Source organism: Carettochelys insculpta, chromosome 16 (genome assembly GCF_033958435.1).
Source record: "Carettochelys insculpta isolate YL-2023 chromosome 16, ASM3395843v1, whole genome shotgun sequence".
NCBI classification, from domain to species: domain Eukaryota; kingdom Metazoa; phylum Chordata; order Testudines; family Carettochelyidae; genus Carettochelys; species Carettochelys insculpta.
This window is the reverse complement of record NC_134152.1, coordinates 17,776,719-17,795,439: the sequence shown is the minus strand read 5'-3', so window position 1 is coordinate 17,795,439 and position 18,721 is coordinate 17,776,719. Positions and strand designations below refer to the sequence as shown.

At 39.1% G+C, this 18,721-nt stretch overlaps 1 protein-coding gene across 1 annotated transcript in view; it reads right to left on the bottom strand.

The window, feature by feature from the left end:
- Window positions 1-873: 873 nt before the first annotated feature.
- CPPED1 (calcineurin like phosphoesterase domain containing 1) overlaps window positions 874-18,721 on the bottom strand; it is a 97,099-nt gene continuing 79,251 nt past the window's right edge. Inside the window, exon 4 of the mRNA XM_075010728.1 lies at window positions 874-3,519. Coding sequence (XP_074866829.1) covers window positions 3,290-3,519 — 230 coding nt within the window. The 3' untranslated portion in view covers window positions 874-3,289. The remainder of the gene's footprint in view (window positions 3,520-18,721) is intronic.

The following is an 18,721-nucleotide window of genomic DNA, read 5'->3' as shown; positions in this document are numbered from 1 at the left end:
TCTACTACTAAGGAAAACATCCTCCACTTAAAAGAAAATTCCAGTCAATCTAATATTTGAATTCAACGTCTGATTATTATAGCAGCTTCTGTATTTTATAAAGCTAGTATTTTTCTTTTTTTGTTTTCACAGGGCTTTGTAACAGTTAAAATGATCTTAGAAATCACAAGGTACACAATATTTGGAATATAAAGCTTTAATTTATTTAGAACGATTGTACAGTATAGTGAGAAGGTGATATACTCTTTAGTGAGAAGACTATTATAGAAATCTCTCATAAAATACAAATTTGGAACTATTTATACAGTATGAAATAATGTTGAAATTTGAGTTATGAGGTTGTATAGTTAAAATGATTCTGCATAAAGACTTTCATCCTTCTTTTCAAATCTATCTTGTCTCTCCCGACTATCACTCTAAATTAAATAGCTCACTTTATTATTTTGTGCCCACTGTATTTTATGGGGCAAGACCAACAGAATCACCCAACTCCTCTCATATGTTCCATTTTTTCTGCTTAGCTATTATAACCTGAAGAGACATGCTTAAAATTTTAATCAGTGGAATACTCTTCTTTCTTCAACAGACTGTAAGGCAATCACCACTCAAACATTAAGTCTGCATCTACATTTGCATTCATTCCTCTTTCAAAATGAAGGAAATCAAAAATGCATATGAGGTGCAGATTTACATATCTGGCACTTCATTTGCATATTCTTATTTCAAAAGAGGTTCTTTTGAAAGAAGAAAACCAGTGTAGACACTGCTCTTTCACAAGTAAACCCCATCTTCGAAAAAACCCTTCTTCTCGTTTTATGGGAAGGAGGACTCTTTTGAAGATGGGGGTTTACTTTCGAAAGAGCAGTTTCTACACTGGTTTTCTTCTTTCAAAAGAAGCTCTTTGGAAATAAGAATACACAAATGAGGCATCAGATATACAAATCTGCACCTCATTTGTATTTTCAATTTCCCGCATTTTCATGCCTCTTTCTAAAGAAGAATGCAAGTGTAGATGCAGCCCATCTGGCAGTGAGGACAAAGAAACCTTAACACACTTGGGGCCAAGTTTGGAGCTACAGACAGACACTATTGAAAATCCTACAACATGCTTAACTAGCATTGAAATCAATGGGAGTGAGGCACCTTTTCAACCATGGGTTGAAAATCAACCCCATGTAACTTTATAAATCTGGTCCTTAGCCTTGGACCTTAGTTGGCAAATCTGAGATGGCTCCTTGAAAGCTAGATTATTCAAAACAACTGAGTAAATTCACTTAGAGGCTCGATACCTTCCTTAAACCATGAAAATTATTTCACAGGTTGTGTGTGTAAACTGTTACCTGCAGTGGTAGGAGGCACCCGATACATTTCATTTTCCTGTCTGCCCACTCCTAAAACTATGTCTCTATATTAAGCACCTCTTTGAAATTTCACCCCAATTAAAAATTCAATTTGTGCTGTCAGTAGCCAAAATCGTCCTGACTAATGTCAGGATCAGCACAGTCTGCTTAACACACAGTCTCCCTGTCAGGCTTTCAGAGACACCACCAAATCTAGGGGTAGAGAACCACTTGCCTCACATATCTAAATATCTCTCCTCTTATAGAAATGTAATTTCCCTCTGTACAAGAGAAAAGATATATTTCTGTCTCAACAATCTTGCATGTGTTCTTCAACTCTCAGACTGTGAAGCTGTGCTACTACTCTCTCATCATCCCTGGAGTGTATATTAAGAAATGCTCATTTAAACAGCTTTTTTAAAGTACATGCCAAATATATCATAAACTTAATAGAGCACAGACTTATGTACCCACAAGAAATCGATATATTTGTGCCAAAATCAGGGCCTATGTAATGCAAAAGTTTGCAGCATAATTCTTGACTGCTCTTTTACATGTAGGCTACATCTATGCTAGCATTCCTCTTGCAAACGAGGCATGCAAATGAGGGAAATTGCAAATGAGGGAAATAAACCCCATTTTTAAAGGAACCCTTATTCCTAAAAAAATAGGAATAAGGGTTCTTCGAAAATGGAGTTTATTTTTGAAAGAGCCACATCTACACTGGTTTTCTTCTTTTGAAAGAAGCTATTTTGAAAGAAAATACAAATGAGATGCCAGATATGTAAATCTGCATCTTATTTGTAATTTCTGTTTCCCTCATTTGCATGCCTCTTTCGAAAGAGGAATGCTAGTGTAGAGGTAGCTTTGAAGTTATATTCCTTAATTCTTCTTGGACTTGCTACATTGACCAAATCTCTCTCTCACGGTGTTTCAGGGGACTTTATATTGTACCTAGTGAATCTTTTAAACCACATTGCAGACTAAAACAACATATTTTATAGTGTTTTATTCTTTAAGAAGTATATACAGAAGAGATGGTTTATGAGCTTTAGCAATCTGAAATTTGGTAGAACTGGAAATCCATAAATCTCCATTTGGTTAGTAGTCAGCTGGTTTCTAAATAGGATATGTTCTTAAAGGGAACTCAATAGCAAATTTAATTGATGCTAAATGCCAAAAGGCAATGGTAAAATGCCTTTTCTATAGATAGTTTGTCTGTGGTTTTCCTATTATATTTACTTAATGTACAGGCTTTTCTAACCTCCACTCCGGCAGCCCAAATAGTGAGTCTTATGTCTCTTAAAGCACTGACAATGGCAATTTGTTAGGCAGAAAAGAATCCAGTTAGCTCTGTGCTGCAGTGGTTCTGAAGACAAAACAAAATAAATGCTTGAAATTGGAGATGACATCAACTGGAAGGAAGGAGAAATAGAGTCTGGTCCAAAACTCACTGAAGTCAATACAAGTCTCCCATTTGACTTCAAAGGGGTTTGAATTAGCCTATACTGGATAAAAACATGTCATGTTTGTCACTTTCTGGAGGATCACCAAGAACTTAATAGAGAACATCAAGTATAATAGTTTTAAGATGTATCTTGCTGACCATCCAACTAGACCACTAGGGGAGACCTGAGTTGAAGAATTGAGTTTTTTGTCCCTCTTTTCCAGTTACAAATTAAACAGCAAAAGTATTACTTCTATTATTTTTCATATTATAATTAGTTTCATTTCACCTCAATGTATAACTATCTCTTTTTGCTTTCTTCTTTCAGATGGTAATAATTAGTTAAGATAACTATTTTGGTGTGGGATACACAATTAGGAATCATCGTCAGCCTGTGGCATACTACTTTTGTTTTTGCTGAGCTGGTGTTTCTATATTCTATATACTGTGAAATAAAACACGATTAAAAATAAACTGGAGAGTTATGATAGTTAGAAGATGGCTAAATTTGCTTAATCAAATCCATCAGCTCTTTTTCTATTCCTTGGCTACTCAGGTCATTTAAACTGTAGTATCTATGAACAATCTTCTCAGCTGTAACAATGACCACTCTAAGCCCATGCGTATCTTCTCCAAGTTGACATCCTATTGCTGATGAAACCACCATCTGTAGGTCCTTGTAAGAGCCTCCGGCATTTCTATGGTAGTGTCCAGAAAATACAGCTTTAATGCCTGTCAAAATAACATAAATATGTTAAATGCTATATTTGTAATATATATTTAGTTAACACTTACAACCTATGGTGCAAATTTGCTTAAAACAGTACAAGCTCCTTTTTATGTTTATGCAACTACTATAATTCAAGAGAGATTTATATGACTATGAACAGCTACCCTTGTCATGCTTCTCCTTTTCTTAGTGGATATTTTTAATCTAATGGATTCAGAAATTGTGAAAATAATAGGGAATAATTTATACGATATTACATATGTAGAAAGAAAATAAGTATTAGCAACATATTGATATTCAGAAGACCTAACCCCCATATCTCTAAACTCAGATTCAAGACATATCTTCCCTTTACATCTTTGGTCAGAAACAGTAAAAATGTGAGAATATGCTGATTTAGAATTACAAAAGGACTTTCAACAACAAGTAATTAACCAAAGGATGGTGTATGTAGATAAGAACTGTAAGTCAACTGCATGGATTCACACATTACCTTTCAACTGTGGAGAACTAGAGGTAACAGAACCCTCAAATCTGTTTATTTGAATGGAAAATGGCTTTAAAACATGCAACCAAGACAGGATGAGAAGGGAGACAAAGACAAAGACAAACCTCTATTGGTATGAGACAAAAGTTTTTGAACCTACGCAGCTAAATACAAGGTGGAAGAGATTTGTATAATGCACAATTCAAGGGACTAGTCAAGTGCAGTGGCTTGCTAATACCTCTCAAGTAATGGGCTGTAATGGGGCTGTGGGAGAAAAACTAAGGGCTGGACCTACTTTGAGCTGCCAGGTCCTAGACTGTGAGGTGCTTACTTCTGATGACCAGATTGGAGAATTGTCTGAATGCCAGAATGATATGGGAGGTGCTTGAAAGAATTTTTTAGGTTTTGATGTCCAGTGTGTTTGGTAGGTGACAAGTAGGGGTGTGCAGTCAAAAGGGGCTCCATTTCTGTACTGAAACAGATTCTGCCTCCACCATTTGCATGACCTGCTCTATTATGCTATCTATTTTTATGGTGGGAGTGTCCTTGTTTGTATATTCTATATACTTAGTTATTCTGACCTTGTGGATACAAGTCTATCTAGTGGTAATCTTAAGTTAATACCATCCTGGCTGAATCAAAATGGATTTAAAAAATTGTAAAATGGATTTTTTTTAAATTTAAACCAAATTATTTCTATTTTTAAAATCAATAAAATACTAAATTTCTCATTTAAAAATAACAATTACAACAAAATCTCATTACAAACATGCTACCCATAATCTTACTGCCCCCTAAAAATGAATTCATGGCTCTAGTCTGTCCAGCCTATCTGTCAGCTCTTGCTTTTTGAAAATTCTGGGCCTTCAATTGCTAAGCATACTAAAATGTAACATGTACAAAGAACACCACCAGCTGGGTAGGATTGTTTTTGTTCTGTGATTGTATTGTGGTAGACCAACCATGGTAGAGAAGTTAGTTAAGACATTTTCTTAGGACAAAGAGACAATATATAAGAAAGAACAGAGGTAGCATAAAAAGGAACAGTGGGAGGACTAGAAAGAAAAAGGGAAGACATTATTCAGCCCACACCCAGCTTCCTATATTCCCCTACACTTCTTACACAGAAAAATGTCATGGCTTCTGGGGTAACATTTGTTCCTTGGCTAAAAAAAGGGAAATGTATCAAGTGGAAGCAGTGCAAGAAGATGCAGAACTAGTTGCAAGCATGAAACAAGGAAGACTGCTAATTGGGAGAAAATGATGTGGATGAAGATGTGGATCAACTGGTTAGTAACTTAAATAATTCACTTTGCAATGCATCATTCTTCAAGACTCTCTCCATGCCTTTTAATATAAGTATGATTTGACAAGTAAATTCCCAAACTGTTTGCTCTGCTGAATTTTTCTAGGAAAAAAAAGTTTATCTTGGCTAATCCTTGTGGCTTGTTTAATGAGTTAACTAGGTTTGGACTCTATCACTCAGGAACACAATACAGAAAGCTAAAGTAAGAGAAATCTAGAGGTGCCAGTTGCCACTGTCATTTTCTTTTTATATTGCATAGCACATCCTCTTTATTTTTGAACAGCATGGCCACAGACCATAATGCCCTAAGTCTATTTCCTATTTTACTTCAGCATAATTCAGTTTTTCAAATTCTGTACTTGTTTTCTCAAAACTCAGAAATGCCATTGAGTTCAGTGGAGCTTACCCCAAAATTAAGTGCACTCTAAAGCACAGTCAATCTTAGTTTTTTTGGTAACTCGATTTAAGTCAGTGATTTATATCCTTGAGTTAAATCAATCCAATCTGAAAACATCACAAAGAAATGTACTGTTTTAGTCCAGGTGCTAGTGGAAAAGATCTACAATATAATGACTTATCTCCTTGGCTTTAAATGGAACTGCTCTAGAACAAGGGCAAGGCATGCTGGTGAGGCAGTTTGGGAAAGCCTGAATTGTTGTTGCATGTGCTGTATGTGTTCTGTAGCTAAATGGAGGACGTTCTTCTCCCAGCTCTAAGTCCAACTCTTCAACAGCAACAAAATTTACCATAAAACCAAAAGCAAAAAGTGTCACTTCCAAAATCTGTCAAGTTCTGTGAACTTTACTGTGCTCGGCTGTTCTATTCCACTGCTAGGTGGACTTCCATCTGATTAATTAGAATCAGAAATAAACTTAACTACACAGAGGCTGTGTCTACACTACAGAAATAACTTTGAAGTTGCTTACTTGGAAGTACAACTTCGAAGCTGAGCAACTACACACACCCTACTTTGAAGTTAAACTTTGAAGTAGGGCACTACTCCATTCCTGGGAATGGAGTAAGAACTTCGAAGTTGGGGTCCCTACTTCAGAGTTAACTTTGGAGTTCGGGAAAATGTGTGTAGGTTGAAGTTAGTTCCTAGTGTAGACACACCCAGAATTTAGTAAACAGCATTCAAACTACAAGATCATTGTTCAACTTCCTTGTTGGCTTTAAAATCGTGCACATTTTACTTTGATATGAAAATAATAAGTGAAAGGAACAACAGTCACTGCAGTCTACCCAGGCTTACTGGTACTAATTGATAAAATATTGCAAGAATAAGAATGTTCACAGAAGTTCATCTGCAGGGACAAATTAAAGGAGTATAGTAATTCAGATATGAAAAATGAAAATGCCTATTTAGGTATGTATGATGGTCAATATCTTTTTTTTGTGAATGCCAATAAATGTAACATGTAATTTAAACATGAGTTTATTCTTACAGCTAATTATTGTTAATATGCACTACTTTCACACAATGCAAATCACTTCAGATACTGTACAACTTAGAAATATGAATTAAGCATAAATAGTAAAATTTAATTAACAGATTTAGCACTACCCAAAACAAACACCAAACCAGCTAAATGCTTTGTATGTCAGGCTATTACAAATTCCCTAAGGCTGCATCTACTCCTATTCTATCACATTCTGCTTGAAAACACAACTAGACCAGATGGCTGAAAAATCTGAAAATTATCCTATAATTTATCACGACATACAGTGCGTATAAATTTAATAACCCTATGGTTAATACCACTGTAGAAAAAATATACCTAATGTTACTTAAGAATACTATTCATGATAATTAAAAAAATGAATGAAAAGTACGATTTTTCAAAAGTACCTAAATGACTTAGGAGCGTATCTTCCATCAATAGAAACTGTGCTACTACATCACTGAGGGCCAGATTCAGTAATGTTTACAAGTGCAACATTTAGATGCAAATAGCTCAATACACGGGTTGAGATAGTTGCGCTATATTGAAAACTTTGCATACTACTAACATATGGCAGAAAAACATGCCAAAATTCGGAGACCAGCCATTTTCTAATATATTAATATCATATTTAACTAGGCCAAAATGTAAAATAAAACAAGCATTTTAAGACCTCTCCCCTGCCTCAAATTTAAATTAAAATCACAAGCAAGCTTACATAAAAATAAAACCTATGTAATAACTTCAAATTTGAATTGGGGCACAGATTTCGTATGGTCTATTAAAAAGTTGAAGCAGTACATATTCAAAGACAAAGTTTTAAAGGAAGTCTAACCACTGATCCGGCGGAAGTCACTCTTTGGGCATGTCTAAACAGCTATTCCGGAACAGCTTATTTTGAAATAATGCTGCTACACACAAGAATACACTTAGCCATTTCAAAATACCACATCTACAAAATAGAACTTACAGCAAACCCTTGATTTAATGGACCCTGACATAACGGACTTCAGAAATAATGGACGCTGTCTGGCATCTCCAAAATAAATGCTGGAGACTCACCAGAGACAGTGCCAGGGCTGGAGGAGATGCCAGAGTGTCTGTAGCCACTGGGGCTGGAGGGGCCACCAGAGCCAGAGAAGCTGGGGGGTGGGGCTGCAGCAGGGCACAGATGCTCTCTTCCTCTAGCCCTGTGTGTGTGGAGCATGTTGGTGCCTGGCCGCCGCTCTCTGCAGTGGTGCTCAGCAGCAGCCCTGGTGTCAGAGCCTGCTGCCCACTGGCAGGTTGGAGCAGCCATGCTCTACCTTCACATGGGCGGCTCGGAGCTGGAAGAGCCACAGCGCTGAGAGCTGCAGGAGGTGGAAGGAGCCAGGCTGGCATTCGGCTCCTCTCCTGATAATTGGGAGAGAGAGACGGAGATATGAGGAGAGAATGGGGCAGGAGGGGTGAGGGGAAGTGGGGGGCAGAGAAGAGGAGTGAGTGATGGGCTGGGAAGGTCAGTGCATCATCATACAGTATAATCATTTGGACATAACGGACTTTCAGCATTAACGGATGCCCCTTCCCCACATTAGTCCATTAAATCGAGGGTTTACTGTATTTCAAAATAGCGCCATTGCATGCACTATGGCTTATTTCAAAATAGGTGCTGTTAAGATAGGGAATGGATCCTATTTCAAAATAGGAACCATTCCTCATAGAGGCCGTGTCTACGCTTAGAGAAATCTTCGAAATAGACATGCTAATGGCCATTCGAAGAATACTAATGAGGCACTAAAATGCATATTCAGCACCTAATTAGCATGCCGCCAGCCACGGCACTTTGAAATTGCCGCTTTTTGAAAGGACACCACCAACTTTGAAATCCTATCCTATTCCTACTGAGGAATAAGGGGATTTTGAAGTTGGTGGGGACCACTGTCTGAACGAGCCACGCAGGAGCAAAAAGCGGCAATTTCAAAGTGCCGTGGCTGGTGGCATGCTAATTAGGTGCTGAATATGCACTTCAGCGTCTCATTAGTATTCTCTGAAATGGCCATTAGCATGGCTATTTCAAAGATTTCTCTAAGTGTAGACATAGCCAGAATGAGATTTACCAATTGTGAAATAAACCAACTATTGTGTAGATGCTAGGTCGCATTGCATAGACTAGTGGTTCCCAAACTTTTTGGCATCACACCCCCTTTTTGATTTTTGAGAAACAATCATGGCCCCCACCTCTTCTTTACCATCATTCAACTCCCCTTTTAACAAAAAATTCAATTAATAATTTAAAATTTAAAATAAACACAAAAGCTTGGTATAAAAATTTTATTTGAAATTTTAAGTAAACACAAATAGTTTTTCTTGGCCTAAACATTTAATAAAAATGTAATTTAACATCAGAAATAGCACAAACAAAACAAATTTAATGTGAAGGATGATGCATTTTCTTCATGAGTTGGGAAATCCTAGGTTTGAAAGATGAAAGTCCACAACGCAAATCATTTTCGACATCCAGTCAATTTCTTTGTTTCCTTTTTAACATGACTAAACTTGAAAAGCTTTTTTCACAGAGGTACATTGACAAAAACAGAAAAAATAATACACAGCACTTCGCAAACTTTTGAGTACATTGGGAAATATTTTATCCAAAATTCCTACAAGCTTGAGTTTTTGAAATTATCTTTCGCTCCTGAATCATATTTTATTTTGAGGGCTTGTTCTTGCAATACTTCTGGCAATGAATCAACACCAATGTTGAATGGACTGCGTAGTAATTTATGAATGGGGATGCCAGAAAAGTTCCCTGGAAAATAGTGGATGAATTCATCAGAAAGGCAGTTCAGATGAAACACAACTTTGTTCTTTACATCCTCTTTACAAATGTCTTGGAAACCTTCATTTTTAGCAAGCGATGAAAATGTCGCAAAAAAAAAAAAAAGATAGGTGTCTGAACTTGTGTTAAACATTTCCAAACCTGGATTTTTTCCATGAATGCTTTGATGGCATTATGGTGTGTTATAATGTTTGCAGCATTGTTTCCTTGCAGCTTCAAATTGAGGTTGTTCAAAGATGTCCACGAAGTACAGTGAAAGTTGAAACGTTTGGTCTGTAAATGAACGATATAACTTTTCTTTCTTCCATTGCGTGAGGAAAATTTCCACTTTGTCTTTCAGTCTGAATAATCTTGAAAGCAGGTTACCTTTGGAAAGCCATCGTACCTCCATGTGAAACAAAAGACTTTTGTGATCTGCTCCCAAATCCATGCAAAGAGCAGGAAAAAGTCTCGTATTTAAAGCACTGTTCTTCACAAAACTGACAACTTTGATGGCCAAATTCAATGAGACACACAGGTCATCTGGAAGGATTTTAGCAGCCAATGCTCATCTGCGTATGACACAGTGAGTCGTGGTTACAGCTGGTTCTTTTCTTTCACCAGTGTCACCAATCCAGAACAAGAGCCAAGCATCACTGGAACACTATCTGTGCATATACCAACCAGTTTTCCCCATGAAAGTCTATTTTCTTCAAAAAAGTCAGAAATTGTTTTTGTAACATCAGAAGCCTTTGATGTGGTCATCAATTCCTTCAAAAAAAGCAGTTGTTCTTTCATAGTTCAATTGTTAATGAATCAAACATAGACAGGCAAGTGACAGCATTGTGCTACATCAGTGGCATCATCATACAGAACTGTGAAAAAAGGAGAAGCCAACACTTCCTCCACAACTTGAAGTTTAAGATCTTTCGCCAGGTCATCAATGCGATGTTTCATGGAATTGTTGGAAAGTGAAATTTCCAATAGTTTTTTTCTTGCTTCTGACACCAAGCACAATATAAGCTGCTTTCAAAAGGCAAGGCTTCACAAGAGTTTCTCTGATTACATGTGTTTTCTTGGCTTTCGCGATGAGCGATGACAATTGATACAATGATTCCACTGCTTTGGCTGATGCTTGATGAAAAGCTGCAGCAGTGTCCAGCTGCACGTATTTAAAATTTTGAAGTTTAGCAGCAACACAAAACAAAACAAAACAAAACCAACCTTTTAGTTTGTCTGTCAACGTGCTGTGGTTCTTCATCAAGTGTCACTTAAGATGACTAGGTCTCAAGGGTCCATTGTTGAGAACTGCATGGCATACTATGCATTGAGGATGATCAATCCTGTTTTTCCCATGACAGTGATGCCATAACTTAATGTACTTTTCATCGTACATCCTTTTCTTAATCACAGCTATAAATTATTTTTATAGACTTTTTAAAATTAATGTATTTCCTGATTAGAATAAAATTAATGGATGCAAGTTACTTTGGTAATTTATCACAAATGTTTATTTACTACTACTATTATGCACAGACGCATGCTGTCTTATATATATCCCACCATCAGTGGGATACCCAAGACCCAGCTATCTACTACCACGTAAGAACAGTCCCAAATACTCCCATGAGCATGCTACACAGTTTGAAAAAATTCCATTGCCTTTTACATTGTTCTTCCATTGCTGCCCACCAACAAAATTGGTACCCCTATATGTTGAAAGGGTAAAAAAAGAAAAGGTCTTTATTTATGGTGGGGGGCGGTGGGGCGAGGGACCACCTAAGTGAGATGCAAAAACAAAACAAAACAAAACAAAACAAAAAAACTCCAAACAAACAAACAAAAACCTAAAAAACCTCCCAAGCCCCCGCAGGCATCCCTGATGTGGCCCCAACTGAGACACCTCCCTCCCCTGGTACCCCAGCCCCATGGGGGAGGGTAGGTGGGACTGAGGTACAAGGTCTCAATCCAGATTAATTCTTCTGGGATTCCAGACTTAGTGGAAATTTGGGCCCCTCTACACTTCAAGGCTGGCCAAAAATGAGGAATCTGGTGTGTGGGATAGGGCTGCCAGTGAGTGGGATAGGGATGGGGTGCAGTACCTGGGTGGAAAATATGGTACAGGAGCAAGCTGGTGGTACGTGTTTGACCAGGTGGTAAGAGGCAGGAGCAGAGGGCAGGTGGGTCTGTGGACAGGGTACTCATGGAAGTCTGGGCATGGGGTCAGGGTACTTGTGGGGGTCTGGGCGTGCTTCCTCCTATCCCCCACACTTCCCCATGCAGGAAGGCAGCAGGTGGAAGGAAGTTGCCGGCAGGCAACAGACCTGGCTTTTTAGGAAATGTGCCAGCTGTTTGGGGAAGGGAAGCAGCACATGCACTTCCTGAAATGCCAGCTCTGGTGTGCCGCTGTGGGACTCCCCCGCTACATGCCGCAGGAAACCAGCACTACCTCCATTTTTGCAGGAGGTAATGCTAGCATGGGCTCTTTCTTGGAGTGAAGGGATTGCCCGAGGGTGGGGGGGGCTGGGTCGCCTTGCGCGCCCCCCTGTAATTTCTTTACGCCCCTCCTTGGAAGACACACCCTCCAGTTTGGGAACCTATGCCCTAGGATACAAGTAATATCCGTAATTCACAATAATAAACTTCAAAAGATTATCTCCTTGACTAAGGTGTATGAACCTGGCAAACTAGTTTGAAAAAAAAATCAGATATTTAACAGATCTTTGGTATTCTTTTGGATTTTTTAAAAAGGAAATGGTATTTATTAATCACATTATTGCCATGTGGTTTTTAGTTTAGACAAGTGTCTCAATATTTACATGTAAAATGTGGCTTCTGGAGTTTCCTGATCCTTTATTCTGCTTCAGTGAAAAGCACTGTGAAGACTTATATGGTTTACTGGTGGAGGATATTTTGTTGTTGTAAAACAGAATATGTGTCTAAAAAGAGATAAAATATTTCCTTCTGTAACCAGGCCAATGAAATTTAACATGCACCTGCTTCGCATCTCTTTACTGTTTAAGGTTCATTAAATTAAACCAAGACTTATTTTTCTTGCACACACTGCTCTTATTTCCCTTGATTTCTGATGGGGCCTTTAAGTAAACGGTGCTCAAAGTCCCACTGCACTTTGTGATAAATAAGTATTAATAAGAAGACAGCCCATGCCCCAAAATTATACAATCGGGTCATGAAAGTTGTTCTATGAGACGAACTGCTGGATGGGGCTCATAAGACAACCAAAACCCAAACAATTTATTGCTTTTAAACTACCTCCCCCTTTCTTGCCTTCCTGATTACATGATTGGCTTGTCCCCCCACTATGATTTATCATTGGCATAGTCATTCATGTAGCATGGATCTAATTGATCTAGGTCTAGAGACAGTATGTTCTAGCTGCCCACCTTTTGTCCACCAACCTCACCCTTCCCTCAAAACATTTCCAACCTTCTCAATAAACTCACCAACTTCCCTTATCTCTGACCCATACCCTCTGTCCAGACATTGACCTTCTTATAGAACACGAGGTAAGACTTTTTCTCAGAGTAAGCTGACAGGTCAGCTCAGTTCCATCAAAACACTGCAATAGATTCATTCAAAAATACAATATGGCTACCTCTGGCTTAAAGCTGCAGGAATAACTATAGTGTGCCAAGTGGTTAGAATAGCCTAATTAACTCTTTTCAAGTAAAATAGAAAGCGAGTTAGTGCTGTCAGTGTGAGGAGAAATTCTAAGGGTTTTTTTTTTTCCAAGAAAATATTGTCACGTTTACAAATGAAGAAAAAATGCTGTAAAATTTAAGTTCCACGACAGCCTATTTTTCTCCCTTCCCCTCCTGTTACTGTCACTTTTCTTGGCTCTCGTCTACAATTCCACAGAAGGCGGAAAATGTCATTTAAGTTTGCAGTTTCATCTTCTGGTCTTTTATGAAAAAAGTTAGAGTGATAAAGCTGTAGGGAGATGATAACCTGTGTGACAAATTTTTTTTAAACTTAGAAAGGAAAATCATCTCTCTCTTCAGCTTGAAGGTTTTTGGTGTGTTTCTAAAGTTACATTTTATTGCTTTCCCCTGAATCCTACTGGTCTGAAAGAAAAGGGTCAGCAATGTCCCCACCCCGCAACAGTGAAGCCAGCAGTGACAAGTTGCCCCCCTTAAGAAACCCAAACCAAAGCACCTGACTTATATTATCAGAGAGGCTATAAAAGCAACATTGAAGCAAGATGCAGTCTGACAGGTAACTTTAATCCTGTCTTTTGCCCTGATATAAACCCTGTATTTCCTTCTATAACAACTCACAACTTATTTGCAATGCTGCTGAAGCCATGGTCTCAGGCTATAATAAGCAACACTAGTAAGGTAAATGGACCATTTTCTGTTGGTGAAAGAAATGTGAAACAGGAAAAGAACCTCCTACCCCCGCAGACTGCACACTCTTAGTTGTCACCTGCTTCCTCACAGTGGGAAGCTACATAGGGTATCAAAATATTACCCCTTTTCAAGCCTTCATGCAGCTCCCTTGTCCCCTGCAACCTCATTATCAGAAACCAACAACACAGTAGGACCCACCAATTCAAAGCAGCATTAGGCCACAACCTAACAAAAGATGCAAAACTTTCAGATGTCCCACCACTGCTGCAATGCTAAACTACCACCCACAACACAGTTTTTAAGAGCCAGGGGTCCTACATACGCATATCACAACATGTGGTATAACTCACACTGGGCACTAAATGCCCCCAACAATGATGTGAGTGAAATCAGAGAATACTACGCACAACTCTCCCAGAAAAATTATAACAATCAAAAACACCTTATCACATCTACGTGAACACTTTTCACAAGGCACTCCCTGTTATGTGACCTCTCACTCTTTGCTGGCAAGGAAAACTGCACACCTTGAAAAGATAAGCACTGTTATTTTCACATCATAACCCTGGTAGACACTAAAAATCATGGTCAGAAACTGATGTTTTATTGCTCTCTACAACGCTCTGTAACCTACTGAGGCTCCTTCGTCTTGTGACTGCAGGGCTGTTCAATGTCCACTTAATTTTCAGTGGATTCTTGCAACATAAGTTATACCCTTATGATTCCCCAGTTGTCCCACCTTATATTTAGCTGTGACACTCTGGTTACCTTTTCTTGATCTGCATAAGATAATCATGAAGCCCCAAAGTTTGTCTCTTCCCCCAGTCAAGGTTGGCCCAATAAAAATATTAACCCATACAGTTCGTCAATCTCAAAACTTGTTTAGGGTGTCTGTCTCCATACTGCAGCAAATTCATACACCCTAAAGGAAATTAAAATGCGATGATACCTTTTCTTCACATGTATAAAAAGAAGCATGTTAAATATGCTTATGTGGTGGGGAAGACCCATTAATGTTTATTAATGGTAATCTGATTTAGCTACACTTACCACGGCAATCCTTTAATACAGCACTGAATTAGCATCAATGCCATTATCAAGAGATTGCCCAAGACCCACCCCATCAGCCCATGGCCTAGATACCAGGACACTCTCGTTGAAGTTGGGAACTCGTTTTCATATAATGTATTCTACCTAATCTTGAGCAGGTCCTTGGTCTTAGGCATCTCGCCTTCCAAAAGCATGGCTTTAGCCATGCAGACAAAAGTTTGTTCCCAAGGCTACATCTATGCAGCAGTGTTATTTCAAAATAATCCATTTTGGAATAGCTAATCTTAAATAGTTTATCTCAAAATAACACAGCTACACGCAAGAATGCATTTCAAATATCATGTTTGGACAAACGGTGCCTATTCTGAAATAGTGCCATTGTGCCTTATTTTGAAATAGCGCTATTCCCTATTCGCGCTATTTGCTATTCTTAACAGCGCCTATGTCAAAATAGGTCTTATAGGTTTATGAAATTCAAAATAACACACCCACTATTTTAAATTTATTTCAAAACAGTGTGTGTGTAGCATAGATGCTCGCAAAATTTTTTCGACATAATGGCTGTTATTTCAGAATATCTTTGCTGTGTAGATGTACCCGAACTGTCCCACTGAAACTGCTTCACTTTGTGTAAATCATTGAAATGTTCACTGAACGAGCAAAAGCAAGACAGACTGACACTACAGTCAGTGGTTATGGACGTATGCAAGTCCTGTTCCTGTCTCCCCGAAATAATTAATTATTTATACAAAGTAAAAGAAGCTTCAGCAGGTGATGTTGAGCAAACTCCACCCTATAAACCCAATAGTCTGGGTGCTTGGGCAAATGCTGGAACGTAGAACCTAGTTTCAGTCCCTGACAGAACTGTCCTTACCCATACACAGACTAGACAGCTGTGTAAGGCACCCAAAGATTTGGAGCACCACTGGGCCTTCAAGTCCACCCATTTGCCTCATGCTCTCTCTCTTCTGTGGCTCTGCTTCCTCCAGGGAGGAGCTGGTTAACTCAGGCATGTAAAAACCAGAGCTATTCACAGGAGAACCTGTGAAAGAGCCATTCAAGTGGCAATGAAGCCATTTAACAGGCACGTGCCCTGCTCTCTGTTTCTGAATTTATTGTGCTAGCTTGCAGGACCATGGTTTAAAACAAGTGGGGAGCCCTTTTAAGAACCGGGGGCACTCACCCACAGAAAAATCAGTTGGGGGCCCACAGTGAGGAGGAAAAAACCCTCACAGATGTGGCTCCCGAGAAGCAGAAAAGATATTCACTTCACTGCATTCAAGCAGCACCCAAAGCCTAGGGAGACACAGACTGATAGATTTTTGTGGGAGCCCCTAGGCTCTGAGGAGGGGCCAAAAATGAGGGGTTCAGTGCATAGGAGAAGACTAGGGTAGGGATGTGGGGTCCAGGCAGGAGATAGTGCATAGGTGTGAGCTTGGGGTGAGGAGTTGGGACAGAAGGGTGCAGCAGAGGGCTGGGAGTGAAGGTACAGGGTCTGGGCAGGATATCAGGTTCAGAAGGGTGAGAGGGGATCTTGGTAGGAGGGAGGGTGTAGGTGGGGGCCCTGAGTGGGAGGGTGCAGGAGGGGAAGAGGGGTGGATGGGAGTGGGGGGGTCTCAGCAGAAAGGAGGGTGCTGGAGTGTGTTGAGGTGGTGTCTGGAAGGGAGTACAGGACGAGTTTGGTGTGGGGGGCCTGGTGGGAGAAGGGTGCAGGAGTAGGTTGAGGATGGGAATACAAGGCCTGGGGCAAGAAAGCAGGGGATTGCGGCACCTATTTGGTGCAGCTCGGAGGGGGAAGGGGTGCATACGGCAGGGAAGTTCTTCCCAACTGCACTACCCGCTGCTGTTCCCATTGGCTGTGATTCAGACAATGGCAGCCACAGGAGAGCAGTGCCAATGGAGAACACTTCCCTGCAGCACACAGGAGTTGTTAACATCCCTCTGTCAGGCAGAGCCAGCAGGCCAGTTCTTGATGATGGCAGGAGATACACATAAAAACGAGAAGTCCCGTGGCACCTTATAGACATAGATGCATTTGATGAGGCAGGTCTTTGCCCACAGACGCTTATGCTCCAGTATATCTATTAGTCTATAAGGTGCTGCAAAATTTCTTGTTGTTTTTGTGGATAGAGACTAATGGATACCCCTCTGATACTTGAATTTTGTACATACCTATGGAAGGAAACTTAAATGCCTAGGATTTAAGGGGATATGGCAGCTGAGCGGGCATTTTCAAAATCTCAGTGTGGGACAAAGGTTGGACTTAGGCGCCTAAAGCTCTTTGTGGATCTGGTCCTTGGTGTTTAACTTCGGGCACCTACATTTAAAGATGCTGGCCAAAAAGCCATGTAACACCTTGCGCAAAAATGCAGAAATAGGTCTCTGCTGTATTTTATCAGAAATCTAAATGATGGAACCTCTTTCTTCCCTTATGCATGGTTTTGGTATTGGTTTTTATTTTGATTCACTTATTCGTTAATTCTCATAAGAAGTCACTCTGAATCACAGTGCAATACTGCTAAGGCGACAAGCAGATAATTTACTTTTGTCTTACATTTGATCTTGACTATAAAAAGAATATTATGTGTATTGCACTGAAATGTAATGTATTCACTTAGAATGTTTCCTGAAGTAGTGCTGTCAAATTACTATTTCAGATATATATTTTATTAGAAAGAATGGTACATTTCGTCCAGGCAGGCATCATTTAACGTCCTACTTCAAAGTATGTTTGGCTAAGTTAACTACACTTCTGTATAACTACACTTTTGCATAGTTTACTATGTTCAGAAAGCATAGTGTTCCCTGTTATGATATAGAAAATAAAAGGATTAAAGCAGTGTATGGTTGTTAATATTCATTATGTTGCAGGCATGGTGTTGATTTTTGAACTAGCTGTTAGTAAAACCAGTGCTATGAATACAGAAAGCACAAAACAATCTAACTACTGTGCTAAGAAATGTTCAAGCACTGGCACCTTGACATTACATCAGTTTGATGAAATACACTTTAAATCAAAATTGTTAGGTAATACAGAAGGTTTTACAGAATCTGTTCACAAAAGCTAGGATCTGTTACATCTATTACTATTGATGCATAAATGATTAATTTCTTTTTTAAAGCAACTATATGAAGTGCTCAGGAAAGCAAGAGATTAAATGCACCGGGCAGGAATGTTTCAGATAGGTACTGTACATTTTACACTTATCTCTGCTGATGCTTCTCTACGTCCTGATTATTGTACCCAGATTTTTCATATTATACCTATCATTGTGATACTGGAATGTGCCACAAATTTAAACAAGCCGTGAGTGAGCTACAAACACACCCATGTATGATATTCTCAGATATAGAAGGTCTAACAAAAACCAAAAATGTCATTCCCTATTCTTCTCTCTCTACTATGAGAGGAAACAGAATTAGTAGGTTTCACTGTTTGGTCAGTTCTATCTCACTCACAGGGAGTGAGTGTGGATGAGTACTGAACATTAAATCTAGCTAAATGCAGCTTTGTGTGATTTGATTCATTATTACCTTAAACAAGCAGTCCAGTAGCACTTTAAAGACTAACAAAATAGTTTATTAGGTGAGCTTTTGTGAGACAGACCCACTTCTATCCCACAAAAGCTCACCACCTAATAAACTATTTTGTTAGGCTTTAAAGTGCTACTGGACTGCCTTTTGGTTTTGATAGCATATAGACTAACAGGGCTATCTCTCTGTTACTATGAACTTAGTTATGGGAAGGTACT